Below are 15,615 nucleotides of genomic sequence, written 5' to 3' on the forward strand. Positions count from 1 at the left end.
TGGGGTGTAGCTTAAGAGACAGAATACCCCTGGGTTCAATCCCCAGCACAACAAAAAATTAAAATAAAAAGTGACCAGGCATGGTGGCATATGCTTGTAATCCCAGCATTCAGGAGGCTGACACAGGAAGATCATAGTTCACGGACAGTCTCAGCTATTTAGTGAGGACCTTTGCAACTGAGTGAGACCATGTTTCAAAAAATAAAGAAGCCAGGCGTTCGCTGGGCGTGGTGGCGCACGCTTGTAATCCCTGCGCTTGGGAGGCTAAGACAGGAGGATCACACAGGTTCAAAGCCAGCCTCAACTACTCAGTGAGGCTCTCAGCAACCTACTGAGACCCTGTTTCCAAATAAAATATAAAATGGGTCTGGGAGTATAGCCCGGAGGTAGAAAGCCTCTGGGTTCCACCCCCAGTACCACCAAAAAAAAAAAAAAAAAGCCGGGCGTGGTGGCGCACACTTGGAATCCCCACACTTGGGAGGCTGAGACAGGAGGACTGTGCAGGTTCAAAGCCAGTCTCAGCTACTTAGTGAGGTTCTTAGCAACTTAGTGAGACCCTGTTTCCAAATAAAATATAAAATAGGTCTGGGAGCATAGCCCAGAGGTAGAAAGCCTCTGGGTTCCACCCCCAGGACTATACACACACACACAAAAAAAAAAAAAAAAAAAAAAAGAACAAAAAATAAAAATAGAGCTGGGGATGTCGCTCAGAGGTAGAATGTACCTAGGTTCCATCCCCAGTACTGCAAAAAAAATAAATAAATAAAAATTTAAAATAAAGAATAAACCAGGCGTGGTGGCGCACACTTGTAATCCCTGCGCTTGGGAGGCAGAGACAGGAGGATCGCGCAAGTTCGAAGCCAGCCGCGCTAGCTTAGGAGACCCTGTTTCCAAAAATAAAAATACTAGGTCTGGGAGTGTAGCCCAAGAGGTAGAAGGGCTTCCAAGAATCCCAGTCCCACAAAGAAAGAAAGAAAGAAAGAAAGAAAGAAAGAAAGAAAGAAAGAAAGAAAGAAAGAAAGAAAGATAGATAGATAGATTAGGGCTAGAGGTATAGCTTGTAGGTAGAATGCCCCTAGGTCACATCCCCAGCACTGCAAAAATAAATGTATGTAAGTATGTATGTATGTATGTATGTATGTTCAGGGCATCATTGTGCATGCCTGTAATCCCACGCATGGAATTACTTGGGAGGCTAACAGGAATATTGTAGGTTCCAGGACAGCCTCAGCAATGTAGAAAGACTCTCGACAACATAGTAAGACCCTGGGTTCTGGGTTTTTTTGTTTTGTTTTGTTTTGTTTTGTTTTTGTGGTATGGGGGGGTGGAACCCAGGAGCATTCTACTTCTGAGCTACACCCCCAGCCTGTGTTCTTTCTTTTGAAACAGGGTCTCATTGAGTTGCAGAGGGCCTCACTAAGCAGCTGAGGCTCTGCGTGAACCTCGATCCACCTGTCTCAGCCTCCTGAATGCTGGGATTACAAACGTGTGCCACTAAGCACAGCTTAAGACCCGATTTTAAAACAAAAAACAAAAAGGGGCTGAAGTAGTAGCTCAAAGGTAGAATGCCCCTGAATTCAGTCTCTAGCACTACCACCACACACACAAAATTAAATATATGAGCAAAGTTCCTTTTGCTCCTTATTTTCTAATATAGTGTTAACCGTCTTGCTAATTATTCTAGGTTGCGCAGAATGGCCTGCCTACCAGGCTGGAGTTATTCGCATGTGCTAATGCGCCGTCAGTCCTCCGTCTGCCCCCTCTCTCTTATTTGTGTAGTACTGGGGAAAGAGCCCAGGGATATTCTAAATCCAACCTACACTTCCAACCATTTAAGTTTTTGTTTTGAAACAGGGTTTAATAAAATTGAGAAGGTCCTCACTAAACTGATGAAGCTGGCCTTGAAGCTGCAATCCTCCTGTCGCTGCCCCCCAAGTACTGGGGTTACAGGCATGTGGCCCACACCTCGATTGTGCACACCTTGTAATTGTCTTCAATTTCAGAAAAATGAAGCTGGAAACACCACTGGGAAGCCTAGTGGGGTGCTGTTCACCCGTGATCCCAATACTTAGGATGCTGAGATGGGAGGACCGCAAGCTCCAGGACAGCCTCAACAAGGAAACAAGGCCTTCTGCAAGTTAGTGAGACTCCGTCTCAAACTAAAAAATAAAATGAAGCCGGGCGTGGTGGCACACATTTATAATCCCAGCATTCGGGAGGCTGAGACAGTAGGATCCCGATTCGAGGACAGCCTCAGCTCCTTAGTGAGGCCCTTTGCAACTCAGTGAGACCCTGTTTCAATATTAAGAATAAAAAATAGGCTGGGGGTGTAGCTCGGAGGTAGGATGCCCCTACGTTCCATCCCCAATACCGGAAAAAAATAAGCAAAATAAAATAAAATGAACTGGGGGAGCAGCTCGGAGGTATAATGCTCCTGGGTTCAATTCTCAGTAGGAAGGAAAGAAGGAAGGAAGGAAGGAAGGAAAGAAAGAAAGAAAGAGAAAGGAGGAAAGAAAGGAGGGAGAGAGGGAGGGAGGAAAAAGTAAGTTCAGCTGGAGGCAATAGTACATGTCTGTATTCCCAGCTATTCAGAAGACTAAGGCAGAAGGATCCCATGTTTGAAACCAGACTGGGCAACAGAGAAAGACCCTGTCTCAGAATACAAAATAAGCCGGGCGTGGTGGCGCACGCTTGTAATCCCCGCGCTTGGGAGGCAGAGACAGGAGGATCGCGCAGGTTCGAAGCCAGCTGCCCGCGCTGGCTTAAGAGACCCTGTTTCCAAATTAAAAAAATGTAAAAATAGGTCTGGGAGTGTAGCCCGGAGGTAGAAGGGCTTCCAGGAACCCCAGTACCACCAAAAAAAAAAAAAAAAAAAAAAAAGAATACAAAATAAGAGCCAGGCATGGTGGCACAAAGCTATAACCCCAATACTTGGGAAGGTCAGATGGAGATGGAAGGACTGCAGGTTCAAGATCAGCTTTGGCAAATTAGTTAGACCCTGTGTCAAAAATAAAAAATAAGCCAGGTGTGGTGGTGCACGCTTATAATCCCAGCATTTGGGAGGCTGAGACCGGAGGATCGTGGTTCGCAGACAGCCCCAGCTACTTAGTGAGGCCCTCCACAACTCAGTGAGACCCGCTTTTAAAATAAAGAGAGCCGGGCATGGTGGCACACATTTGTAATCCCCGCACTTGGGAGGCTGAGACAGGAGGATCGCACGGGTTCAAAGCCAGCCTCAGCTACTTAGTGAGGCTCTCAGCAACTTAGTGAGACCCTGTTTCCAAATTAAATATAAAAAAAGGTCTGGGAGTATAACCCGAAAGTAGAAAGCCTCTGGGTTCCACCCCCAGTGCCACAATAAATAAATAAATAAATAAACAAATAAATAGAATAAAAAGTAGGGCAGGGGGTATAGCTCAGAGGTAGAATGCCCCTGAGTTCCATCCCCAGACCCATTAAATAAATAAATAAATAATTAATTAATTAATAAAAAATGACCCAGGCATGGTAGCCCATACCTGTAATCTCAGTACTTGGGAGGCTGAGATAGGATGATCACAGGTTTGCCACCAGCCTCAAATACTTAGGTCCTCCACAACTTTGACCCTGTTTCCAAATAAAGAATAAAAAATAGGGCCAGAAGTATAGCTCAGAGTTAGAATGCCCCTCGGTTCATTTACCAACAGAACCACAAAATACTAATGAAAAAAATAAAAAGAGCTGGGGGTATAGCTGGAAGGTAGAATGTCATTGGGTTCAGCCACCACTACCACACACACACACACACACACACACACACACACACACACACACACACACGCCAGGTATGGTGGCACACACTTGTAATCCCAGTATTTGAGAGAGGCTGAGAAAGGAGGATCTCAGGTTCGAGGCCAGCCTCGGCAACTTGTTAAGCCCTCCGTAACTTAAGTGAGAACCTGTTTCAAAATAAAGAATAAAAAATCAATAGCTGGGCATGGTGGCACACGTTTGTAATCCCAGCACATGGGAAGCTGAGAAAGGAGAATCGCACAGGTTTGAAGCCAGCCTCAGCTATTCAGTGAGGCTCTCAGCAACTTAGTGAGACCTTTTTTCCAAATAAAGTATAAAATAGGTCTGGGAGTATAGCCCAGAGGTAGAAAAGACCCTGGGTTCCACCCCCAGCACCACACACACACACAGACACACACACACACACACACACACACACACACACACACACACAAAAAGAATAAAAAATCAATATAGCCGGGCGTGGTGGCGCATGCTTGTAATCCTAGCATTCAGGAGGCTGAGACAGAAGGATTGTGGTTCGTGAACAGCCTCAGCTACTACTGAGGCTGTTTGCAACTCCGTGAGACCCAGTTTCAATATAAATAAAAAATAGGGCTGGTGGTATAGCTCAGAGGTAGCATGCCCCTGGGTTCCCTTCCCGGTACCACAAAAAAAAATAAAGAAATAAAAAAATCAGGCTGGGAGTGGAGCTCAGAAGTATAGTATCCCTGGGTTCTATCCCCAGCAAAAATCAAAATAAAATAAATAAAATAAAATTGGGCTGACGGTATAGCTTGGCTCAGAATGTCCCTGATTTCCATCCCCAGTACCACAAAAACAACAACAAAAAACCCACTCATGATTGCCTCTAGAAAATGAAACTATCTCATTCCATACCTCATGGTACTATGGTCCTTAGATATTTCTTTTTAATTTTAAAGAAAAGATAAATTTCCATAAGTGGTACATACAAAATGCATACTTTTCACATAGTTGAAAGTTTAGACTATGCTTTACCCTCCACTGTAAAATATTTTAATTTAGACATTAATAATTTCTTGTATAACTAATTACAAAAAGATAAATACTACCTAATGAATATCACACATAATACCTAAACCAACTTAAGTATTGTAATAGAAAAAAATAACTTCTCAAAAGTAATATATTTGTACTGATCATACCTGCCATGGATCCAGCCATTAATCTGTGCACATGACCAGAAATTCCGAGTTTTGTAGTAATTAACTAGAAAACAAAAACATAGTATTAAATAAGTTAGATCTGAAATGATACCCATTTCCCTATTCAATAATAAAAATAATAAAGTGTGGAGATAGTAAATGTAAAATGGGAGTAGTAGGTATAAAAGGCTACTGCTGGCCAGATGTGGTGGTGCACACTTATAATGCCAATACTTGGGAGATTGAGAAAGGCAGGTTTGCAGCCAGCCTTGGCTACTTAGTGGGGTCTCTCTGCAACTCAGTGAAACCTTGTTTCAAAATAAAGAATAAATGGGGCAGGTGTGGAGGCTTGTAATCCCAGTGCTTGGGAGGTTGAGGCAGGAGGACCCCACAGGTTGGAAGCCAGCTTCAGCTACTTAGTGAGGCTCTCAGCAACTGTTTCCAAATAAAATATAAAAAATAGGTCTCAGAGTATAGCTCGGAGGTAGAAAGCCTCTGGGTTCCACCCCCAGTACCACCACCAAATAAGTAAATAAAAATAAAAATAAGTAAGTCTACTATGATGGTGCACACTTGTAATTCCAGCATTCCATCCCCAATACCGCAAAAAAAAAGTGTGTGTGTGTGTGTGTGTGTGAATGAATGAAGTTAGTTAATGGACTAAAGGTGTTGCTCAGTAGTAAAGCACTGGTGTAGCATGCAGAAGGCCCTGGAATAGATCCCAAGAACCAGAAGAAAAAAACAAATTTTCAGGTACTAGAATATGCAAGACTCCGAGTTCAATCACCAACATCTCTCTCACTCTCACTCTTTCACACACACACACACACACCCACACGCCCCACATACACACACACGGACACTTTTCAAAGCAAAGCCATGGTTATATAAGCATGATATTCTTGGACACTAAAATTTTAAGGAGAAAGGAAAATTTAACTACCGTTTTATAATGCTCAAATGTCATAAACTGGATTGCGCCATAGGGAAAGATTCGAATCATCATTGCACCATTTCCTTTATATAATCCAAGGTATCCTTCCTTTTGAGGAACAGCGCGCAACGTAGAAAATACTCCTATTTTTGGAAAGATTTTAGAAAAACACTTTTACAACAGAAAACTATCTAAATTCACATTTTCATGATAAGAAAGATTACTAAACAATCACCCATAATATAAATTTGCTCAATGAGGAATCACATGAAGAATAATTTCTTGCCGGGCGTGGTGGCGCACTCTTATAATCCCCGCGCTTGGGAGGCTGAGACAGGAGGATCGGACGGGTTCGAAGCCAGCCTCAACTACTTAGTGAGGCTCTCAGCAACTTAGAGACCCTGTTTCCAAATAAAATATAAATTAGGTCTGGGAGTACAGCCCGGAGGTAGAAAGCCTCTGGGATCCATCCCCAGTACCACCAAAAAAAAAAAAAAAAAAAGAAGAAGAAGAATTTCTATGTAACAGTAAAACTTATTTAAAATACATTACATATCAAAATTATATGAAAAGTGTACCCCATAAAAAAAAAACATAGCCAAGCATGGTGGCCCAGGACTAAAATCCCAGTATTAGGAGACTGAGACAGGAGGATTCCAGATTCAAAGACAGCCTCAACAAGTAGTGAGATTCTCCTCAACCTAGCAAGATCCTGTATCAAAATAAAAATAAAAATAATATAAGGCCGGGTGTGGTGGCGCACGCTTGTAATCCCCGCGGCTGGGAGGCTGAGACAGGTGGATCACACAGGTTCAAAGCCAGCCTCAGCTCTTTAGTGAGGCTCTCAGCAACTTAGTGAGACCCTGTTTCTAAAATAGAAAATAGGTCTGGGAGTATAGCCTGGAGGTAGAAAGCCCCTGGGTTCCACCCCCAGTACCACCAAAAAAATAAATAAATAAATAAATAAATAAATAAATAAAAATAATATAGATAGGGGTGAGGTGTGTGTTTTACTGGGAACTGGACCCAGGGGTATTCTACCTCTGAGCTCCTTAAATTGTTGAAGCTAGCCTGAAACCTGTGACTCTCCTGTCTCAGCCTCCCAATTACTAAGATTACAGGTGTGTATGGCCATGCCTTGCTAAGAGAAAGTTCTTCATGCTACAATTCCAAATTAAAAGAAAGCAAATTTTAAATGTATTCCTTAAGATATTTATTTATTTATTTATTTATTTATTTATTTATTTATTTATTTATTTTTGGTGGTACTGAGGGTGGAACTCAGAGGCTTTCTACCTCCAGGCTATACTCCCAGACCTTTTTTTAATTTTTATTTGGAAACAGGGTCTCACTAAGTTGCTGAAAGCCTCACTAAGTAGCTGAGGCTGGCTTTGAACCTGCGCGATCCTCCTGTCTCAGCCTCCCAAGCGCGGGGATTACAAGCGTGCGCCACCACGCCCGGCATTTATTTATTTATTTATTTTTGCGGAACTTGGGATTGAACCCAGGGGCATTCTACCTCCAAGCTACACACCCAACCCTATTTTTTATTCTTTATTTTGAAACAGGGTCTCACTGAGTTGCAGAGTGCCTCACTAAGCAGCTAAGGATAGCTGTGAACCTGTGATCCTCCTGTCTCAGCCCCCCAAGTACTGGGATTACAAACGTGTGCCACCATGCCCAGCAGCAAAACCATTTCAAAATAAAAACATTTAAAATGGCTGGGGGTATAGCTTAGAGGTAAAGTGCCCCTGGTTAAACCAGTAGAAAAAAAGACAGAAGAAGGAAGGAAGGAAGGGAGGGAGGGAGGGTGGGTGGGGAGGGGAGGAGAGGGAAAGGAGGAGAAGGGAAGGGCAAGGCAAGGCAGGCATAAGAACAGGCTTAAGAGGTAGCTCAGTGGTAGAACATGTACTAAAATATTCCCGGCCCTAGGTTCAACATCCAGTACCATTAAAAAATAAAGGAAGGCCTGGCGTGGTGGCGCACGCTTGTAATCCCCGCGCTTGGGAGGCTGAGACAGGAGGATCGCGCAGGTTCGAAGCCAGCCTCAGCTACTGAGTGAGGCTCTCAGCAACCTAGTGAGACCCTGTTTCCAAATAAAGTATAAAATAGGTCTGGGAGTGTAGCCAAAGGTAGAAAGCCCCTGGGTTCCACCTCCAGTACCACAAAAAAAAATAAAAATAAAAATAAAAATAAAAATAAAAAAGGAGGAAGTAAAAGAAATGGGTACTTGGGAGGCTGAGACAGTAGTTTTGCAGGTTTGATACACCCTCAGCAACTTAGTGAGACTCTCACGACTTAGATCCTGTGTCTGTCTCTATCAGTCTGTCTGTCTCTCTCTCTGTTACTTGGTACCAAGGATTGTACCCACAGGGATTCTACCTGAGCTACATGCGAGCCCTATTTTATTTTTTATTTTGAAACAGGATCTTTCTAAATTCCTGAGGGTCTCACTAAGTTGCTGAGGCTGACCTCCAACCTGCGATTCTCCTCTCTCAGCCTCCCAAGTGCTGAGATTACAGGCATGCACCACCAATCCAGCTCAAATTACATTTTGGGTTTTTTTGCGTTACTGGGGACGGAACTCGGGGGCATTCTAATTCTGAGCTACACCCCCAGCCCTATTTTTTATTATTATTTATTTTAAAACAGGGTCTCACTGAGTTGCAGAGGGTCTAAGTAGCTGAGGCTAACTACGAACCTTGGATTCTCCTGTCTCAGTCTCCCAAGTACTGGGATTACGAGCCTGTGCCACCACACCCAGCCCAGCTCAGATTAATACTTTATTCTTATTTATTTAGTCTAGCTCATATATTTTGAAGGTACATAACATTTAAAATACTTGCCAGGCTTGACAGCATATGCGTGCAATCCCGGTACTCGGAGGCTGAGACAGGAGGATCGCAGGTTTGCGGTTAGCCTCAAGTACTTAGTGAAGACCTTTGCCAACTTAGTGAGATGCTGTTTCAAAGTTAAGAATAAAGCCGATGGGGCGGTACACACTTGTGATCCCGGAGAGAGGAGGATCATGGATTACAGACAGACTCAGCTACTTAGTGAGGCCCTTTGCAACCCAGGGAGACCCTGTTTCAAAACAAAGAATAAAAAAAGTAGGGCTGAGGGTGTCCTCGCTCGGAGGTAGAATGCCCTTGGGTTCCATCCCTAGTGCCACAAAAAAATAAATAAGTAAATAAATATTAATTTAAAAATTGGGCTGGTGGTGTAGCTTAAGGGTAGATGCACCTGGGTTCAAACCCTAGTTCCACAAAAAAAGAAAGAAAAAATGAAAAAGAAAAAACTAAACCCACAGCTCATAGTCACTCTCCAGGTATTTCAGTTCAAATTCCGCGTGCCTGGTAGGGTAAACTATAACCCAAGACATGCAGGCTGTAGACCGTGAAACCTAATGTGAATACGTAATCTAATGATCAAAACTTCAAGAGCAAAACAACGTAACACAGCAGGGAAAGGATTAAAGGAATAAAACAGTCCCGTTCAGTCAGAAGCTGAGTCACTGTGGAACACCAGGAGGTGTGGATATTTGTTTCCTTTTTGCACTCAATTTAGACAAGAAAGCAAAATCAGTTTCTTCTTCCTCAGTTTTTTTTTTTTTTTTTTTTTTTTTTGGTGGTACTGGGGTTCCTGGAAGCCCTTCTACCTCCGGGCTACACTCCCAGACCTCTTTTTACATTTTATATTTGGAAACAGGGTCTCCTAAGCCAGCGCGCGCGGCTGGCTTCGAACCTGCGCGATCCTCCTGTCTCTGCCTCCCAAGCGCGGGGATTACAAGCGTGCGCCACCACGCCCGGCTCTTCCTCAGTTTTTTATAGTCTAAATAAATCCTAAGGGTGATTTCTCTCTACACATGACAGGCTCATTATGCACAGACAAGGAATTCATTGCTGGATATTGAGATACCTACAATTTTTTTTTCTTTTGTGTGTGTGTGTGTGTGTGTGTGTGTGTGTGTGTGTGTGTGTGTGTTACCCCAGGAGTACTCTTACCACTGAGCTGAATTCTCAGTACTTTTCTTTTTTTCAGCTCTTATTTTTTATTTTTAACTTTATTTAAGCCAGGTGGAATGGCACACACTGGTAATCCCAGCATTTGGGAAGCTGGGACAGGAGGATCATGGTTCATGGACAGCCTCAGCTACTACTTAGTGAGGATCTTTGCAACTCAGTGAGACTCTGTTTCAAAATAAAGAATAAAAACAGGGCTGTGTTGCCGGGTGTGGTGGCGCACGCTTGTAATCCCAGCATTCGGGAGGCTGAGACCTGGAGGATCGCGGTTCGCGGACAGCCTCAGCTACTTAGTGAGGCCCTTTGCAACTCAGTGAGACCTGGTTTCAAAATAAAGAATAATAAAAAAAAAAAAAATAGGCAGGGGGTGTAGGTTGGAGGTCAAATGCCCCTGGGTTCCATCCCCAGACCCGCAAAAAAAAAAAAAAAAACAGGGCTGTGGTGGCGGGGCGTGGTGGCACACGCTTATAATTCCCCCGCTTGGGAGGCTGAGACAGGAGGATCGCACAGGTTCGAAGCCAGCCTCAGCTACTTAGTGAGGCTTTCAGCAACTTAGTGAGACCCTGTTTCCAAATAAAATATTAAAAAGTTCTGGGAGTATAGCCTGGAGGTAGAAAGCCTCTGGGCTCCACCCCCAGTACCACCAAAAAAATAAATAAATAGGGCTGTGGTGTAGCTCAGAAATAGAATGCCCTGGGTTCCATCCCCAGTACCACAAAAGAAAAAAAAAGTTTGTTTGTTTGTTTGTTTATTGTGGTACTGAGGATTGACCACAAGGGCATTCTACCTTTGACCTACAGGCCCAGCCCTATTTTATTTTATTTTATTTTATATTTTGCAGATCTGAGGATGGAACCCAGGGGCATTCTACCTCCAAGATACACCCCAGCCCTATATTTTATTCTTTCTTTTTAAACCGGGCCTCACTGAGTTGCAAAGGGCCTCACTAAGTAGCTGTGGCTGTCCTCGAACCACTCCTCCAGTCTCAGCCTCCCAAATGCTGGGATTACAAGTATGTGCCACCATATCCGGCAGCCCTATATTTTATTCTTTATTTATTTATTTATTTTTTTTTTTTTTTTTTTTTGGTGGTACTGGGGATGGAACCCAGGGGCCTTCTACCTCCGAGCTACACTCCCAGACTTATTTTATATTTTATTTGGAAAAAAGGTCTCTTAAACCAGCTGAGGCTGACTTCAGCTTCCCAAATGCATGCCACCACGCCCAGCTTTTATTCTTTATTTTGAAACAGGGTCTCACCGAGTTGCAAAGGGCCTCACTAAGTAGTAGCTGAGGCTGTCCGCGAACCCGGTTCCTCCTGTCTCAGCCTCCCAAATGCTGGGATTACAAGCATGCGCCACCAGGCCCAGGTCTATTTAATTATTTTTAAATAGAGTCTTGCCAGCTATTTAACAGGGCATGGTGGCCCACATTTCTAATCCCTGTACTTGGGAGGCTAAGACAGGGGGATCACAGGTTCCTGGCCAGCCTCAGTTGTTTAGTGAGGACCTCTGCAAACTAGTGAGACCCTTTCCAAAATTAAGAATAAAAAAATACGCCGGGCGTGGTGGCGCACGCTTGTAATCCCCGCACTTGGGAGGCAGAGACAGGAGGATCGCGCAGGTTCGAAGCCAGCCGCGCGCACTGGTTTAGGAGACCCTGTTTCCAAAATGAAAATGTAAAAAATAGGTCTGGGAGTGTAGCCCGGAGGTAGAAGGGCTTCCAGGAACCCCAGTACCACCAAAAAAAAAAAAAAAAAAAGAATAAAAAAATAGGTCTGGGGGTGTAGCTTGGAGGTAGAATGCCCCTGGGTTCAATACCCAGTACCACAAAAAAAAAAAAAAAAAAAAAAAAAGTCAGGCGTGGTGGCGCATGCTTGTAATCCCAGCATTCGGGAGGCTGAGACCGGAGGATCGCGGTTCGTGGACAGCCTCAGCTACCTAATGAGGCCCTCTGCAACTCAGTGAGACCTGGTTTCAAAAATAAGAATAAAAAATAGGGCAGGAGGTATAGTTCAGAGGGTCGAATGCCCCAGGTTCCACCCCCAGACCCGCAAAAAAAAAAAAAAAAAAAAAAAAAGGGTCTTGCCCAGCCACTAAAACACTAAAGGTCTTACTAAATTGCTGAGGTTAGTCTTGAAACTGTGATCTTCCTGTCTCAGCATCCTAGATTATAGTAAAGCACCACATAGCCTGGCTTTTTTCCATTTTATTTATTTTATTTTTCGTGGTACTGGGGATGGAACCCAAGGGCTTTCTACCTTCCTGCTATACTACCAGAACTATTTTATATTTGGAAACAAGGTCTCACTAAGTTGCTGAGAGCCTCACTAAGTAGCTGAGGCTGGCTTCGAACTTGCAGATCCTCCTGTCTCAGCCTCCCAAGTACTGGGATTACAAATTTGCACCACCATGACCTGCTGCTTTTTGCCATTTTGGGTAAAGTTTCTCTGTATGAAACTAAGTTTCTCTGTATGGGGGCATGGTAGCCCCACACTTGGGAGGCTGAGACAGGGAGGCTGAGACAGGAGGATCATCAGGTTTGCAGCCAGCCTCAGCTACCTAGGGAGGTCCTCCAGAACATAGTGAGACTTTGTTTCAAAATAAAGAATAAAAAATATGGCTGGAGGTGCAGCTCAGAGGTAGAATGCCCTGGGGTTCAATCCCCAGTACTGCAAAGAAAAAAGAAAAAAAACACAGGAAGAGCTGAGGAAGGTGGCACAAATTTGTAATCTCAGTTCTTGGGAGGCTGAGACAGGAGGATCTCAGGTTCTAAGCCAGCCTCGGCAATTTAGCAAAACTCAGAAACCTAGTGAGACTCTCTTTAAAATACAGAATAAAAACTGGGCGTGGTGGCGCACGCTTGTAATCCCAGCATTCGGGAGGCTGAGACCGGAAGATCGCAGTTCACAGACAGCCTCAGCTACTTAGTGAGGTCCTCTGCAACTCAGTGAGACCCGGTTTCAAAATAAAGAATAAAAAATTGGACAGGGGGTGTAGGTTGGAGGTCGAATGCCCCTGGGTTCCACCCCCAGACCCACCACAAAAAAAAAAAAAAAAAAAAATACAGAATAAAAAATAGGACTGGGGATATAGCTCGGGGGTAGAATGCCCTTGAGTTCCATCCCCAGTACCGCAAATAATAATAATAACAATAATCATCATCTTCATCATCATCATCATCATCATCATCATCTTCATCATGCCAGTAATGGTGGCACATGCCTGGAATACCAGTACTTGAGAGGCTGAGACTGAAGAACTGCAGGTTCTGAAACAATCTCAACAGCTCCGTGTGGTGGCGCACACTTGTAATCCCAGCACTTGGGAGGCTGAGACAGGAGGATCGCACAGGTTCGAAGCCAGCCTCAGCTACTTAGTGAGGACCACTGCAACTTAGTGAGACCCTGTTTCTGAATAAAATATAAAACAAGTCGGGTGTGGTGGCGCACGCTTGTAATCCCAGCCTTCGGAGGCAGAGACCCAGAGGATCGCGGTTCACGGACAGCCTCAGCTAGTGAGGCCCTCTGCAACTCAGTGAGACCCGGGTTCAAAATAAAGAATAAAAAAATAAGGCAGGAGGTGTAGCTCGGAGGTCAAATGCACCTAGGTTCCACCCCCAGGCCCGCAAAAGTAAAATAAAATAAAATATAAAATAGGTCTGGGAGTATAGCTTAGAGGTAGAAAGTCCATGGGTTTCATCCCCAGTACCACAAAAAAAAAAAGGGAAAGAAGGAAAGAAAGAAAGAAAGAAAGAAAGAAAGAAAGAAAGAAAGAAAGGAAAGAAAAGAAAAGAAATAATCTCAGAAACTAAGTGAGTCTGCAGGCAACCTAGCAAAACACTATTTAAAAAAAATAAGCCATTACTCACTTGTAATCCCAGTACTTGGGAGGCTGAGACAGGAGGATCACAGGTCCAGGCCAGCCTGAGCTACTTAGTCATGCCCTCTGCAACTTAGTGAGACTCTGGAAGAGTTAGGCTGAGCATGGTGATGCACGCTTTAATCCTAGCTTTTGGGAGGCTGAGACAGGAAGATCACAGTTCACAGACAGCCTCATCTACTTAGTGAGGCCCTTTGCAACTCAATGAGACTCTCTTTCAAAATAAAATAAAAAATAGGGCTGCGGGCTCAGAGGTAGAATGCCCCCACCCCCCGGGTTCAATCCCCAGTACTGCAAATAAATAAGTAAGTAAGTAAGTAAGTAAATAAATAAATAAATAAATAAATAAAGCAAGCAGGGGATGCAGCTCAAAGGTAGAATGCCCCTGAGTTCAATCCCTAGAATGCAATAGATAGATAGATAGATAGATAGATAGATAAAAAATAAAAAGGGCTGAGACTAGCTCAGAAGTAGAATGTTCCTGGGTTTAATCCCAGAACCAAAAAAAAAAAAAAAAAAAAACAAACCTGAGCACAGTAGTTTATACATGTAATCCCAGTACTTGGGAGGCCAAGGATCACAAGTTCAGGACCAGCCTCAGCAATTTAGCAAGACTCTCGGCAACTGAAGGAGAACCTATTTCAAAATTAAAAAAAAAAAAAAAAATTTAAAAAGCTGGGAGTCACTGAATGTGGTGGCGCATGCCTACAATCCCAGTGCTTGGGACGCTGAGACAGGAGGATCACAGGTTCAAAGCCACCCTCAGCAATTTAGCAAGGCTCTCAGTAACTTAGCAAGATCTTGTTTCAGAATAGAAAATAAAAATAAAAAGAGTGCCAGAAGCCGGGCGTGGTGGCGCACGCTTGTAATCCCAGCGCTTGGGAGGTGGAGACAAGAGGATCGCGCAGGTTCAAAGCCTCAGCTACTTAGTGAGGCTCTCAACAACTTAGTGAGACCCTGTTTCCAAGTAAAATATAAAATAGGTCTGGGAGTATAGCCCGGAGGTAGAAAGCCTCTGGGTTCCACCCCCAGCACCACCAAAAAAAAAAAAAAAAAAAAAGTGCCAGATATGGTGGGGCATGCTTGTAATCCCAGTACTTGGGAGGCTGAGACAGGAAGATCTCAGGTTCAACGCTAGCATCAGCAACTTAGTGAGACCCTCTGTACCATAATGAGACACGTTTCAAAATTAAAAAATAAAATAGGCTGGAGGTATAGGTCAGAGGTAAAATGTCCATTAAGTTCCATCCCCAGTGCCACAAAATAAATAAATAAATAAATAATAAAAAGAAGCCGGGGGTGGTGGCGCACGCTTGTAATCCGAGCATTCCGGAGGCAGAGACCAGAGGATCACGGTTCAGACAGCCTCAGCTACTTAGTGAGGCCCTTTGCAATTTAGTGAGACCCTGTTTCAAAATAAAGAATAAAAAATAGGGCAAGGGATGTAGCTCAGGTCAAATGCTCCTGAGTTCCATCCCCAGAACCGCAGAAAGAAAGAAAGAAAGAAAGAAAGAAAGAAAGAAAGAAAGAAAGAAAGAAAGAAAGGGAGGGTGGGTTGGTTGGGGGTGCCAGGCATACTGGTACATGCCTATAATCCCAGTAATTAGGAAGCTGAGACAAGATGATTGCAGGTTCAAGAGCCTCAGCATTCCAGTGAAGCCCTCAGCAACTTATTGAGATCCTATTTCAAAATCAGAATCAGTAACAGGGCTGGAGGTCAGGCAGGGAGGTAGAATGCCCTTGGTTCAATCTCCAACATGACAAATAAGTAATATATAAATAAAAAGCTAGATCAGTGGTAGATTGCCATTGAGTTCAAT

General features: G+C 43.8%; 1 protein-coding gene across 1 annotated transcript in view; it reads right to left on the bottom strand.

Annotated features, from left to right (window-relative positions):
* SLC25A16 (solute carrier family 25 member 16) overlaps window positions 1-15,615 on the bottom strand; it is a gene marked incomplete at both ends in the record, with an annotated part of 50,878 nt that overhangs the window by 25,480 nt on the left and 9,783 nt on the right. Inside the window, 2 exons of the mRNA XM_080693779.1 lie at window positions 4,959-5,022; window positions 5,902-6,035. Of these exons, the coding sequence (XP_080549905.1) occupies window positions 4,959-5,022; window positions 5,902-6,035 (198 nt within the window). The remainder of the gene's footprint in view (window positions 1-4,958; window positions 5,023-5,901; window positions 6,036-15,615) is intronic.

The sequence above is a fragment of the Muscardinus avellanarius genome, assembly GCF_963383645.1.
Source record: "Muscardinus avellanarius genome assembly, chromosome: 4".
Classification (NCBI taxonomy): Eukaryota; Metazoa; Chordata; class Mammalia; order Rodentia; family Gliridae; genus Muscardinus; species Muscardinus avellanarius.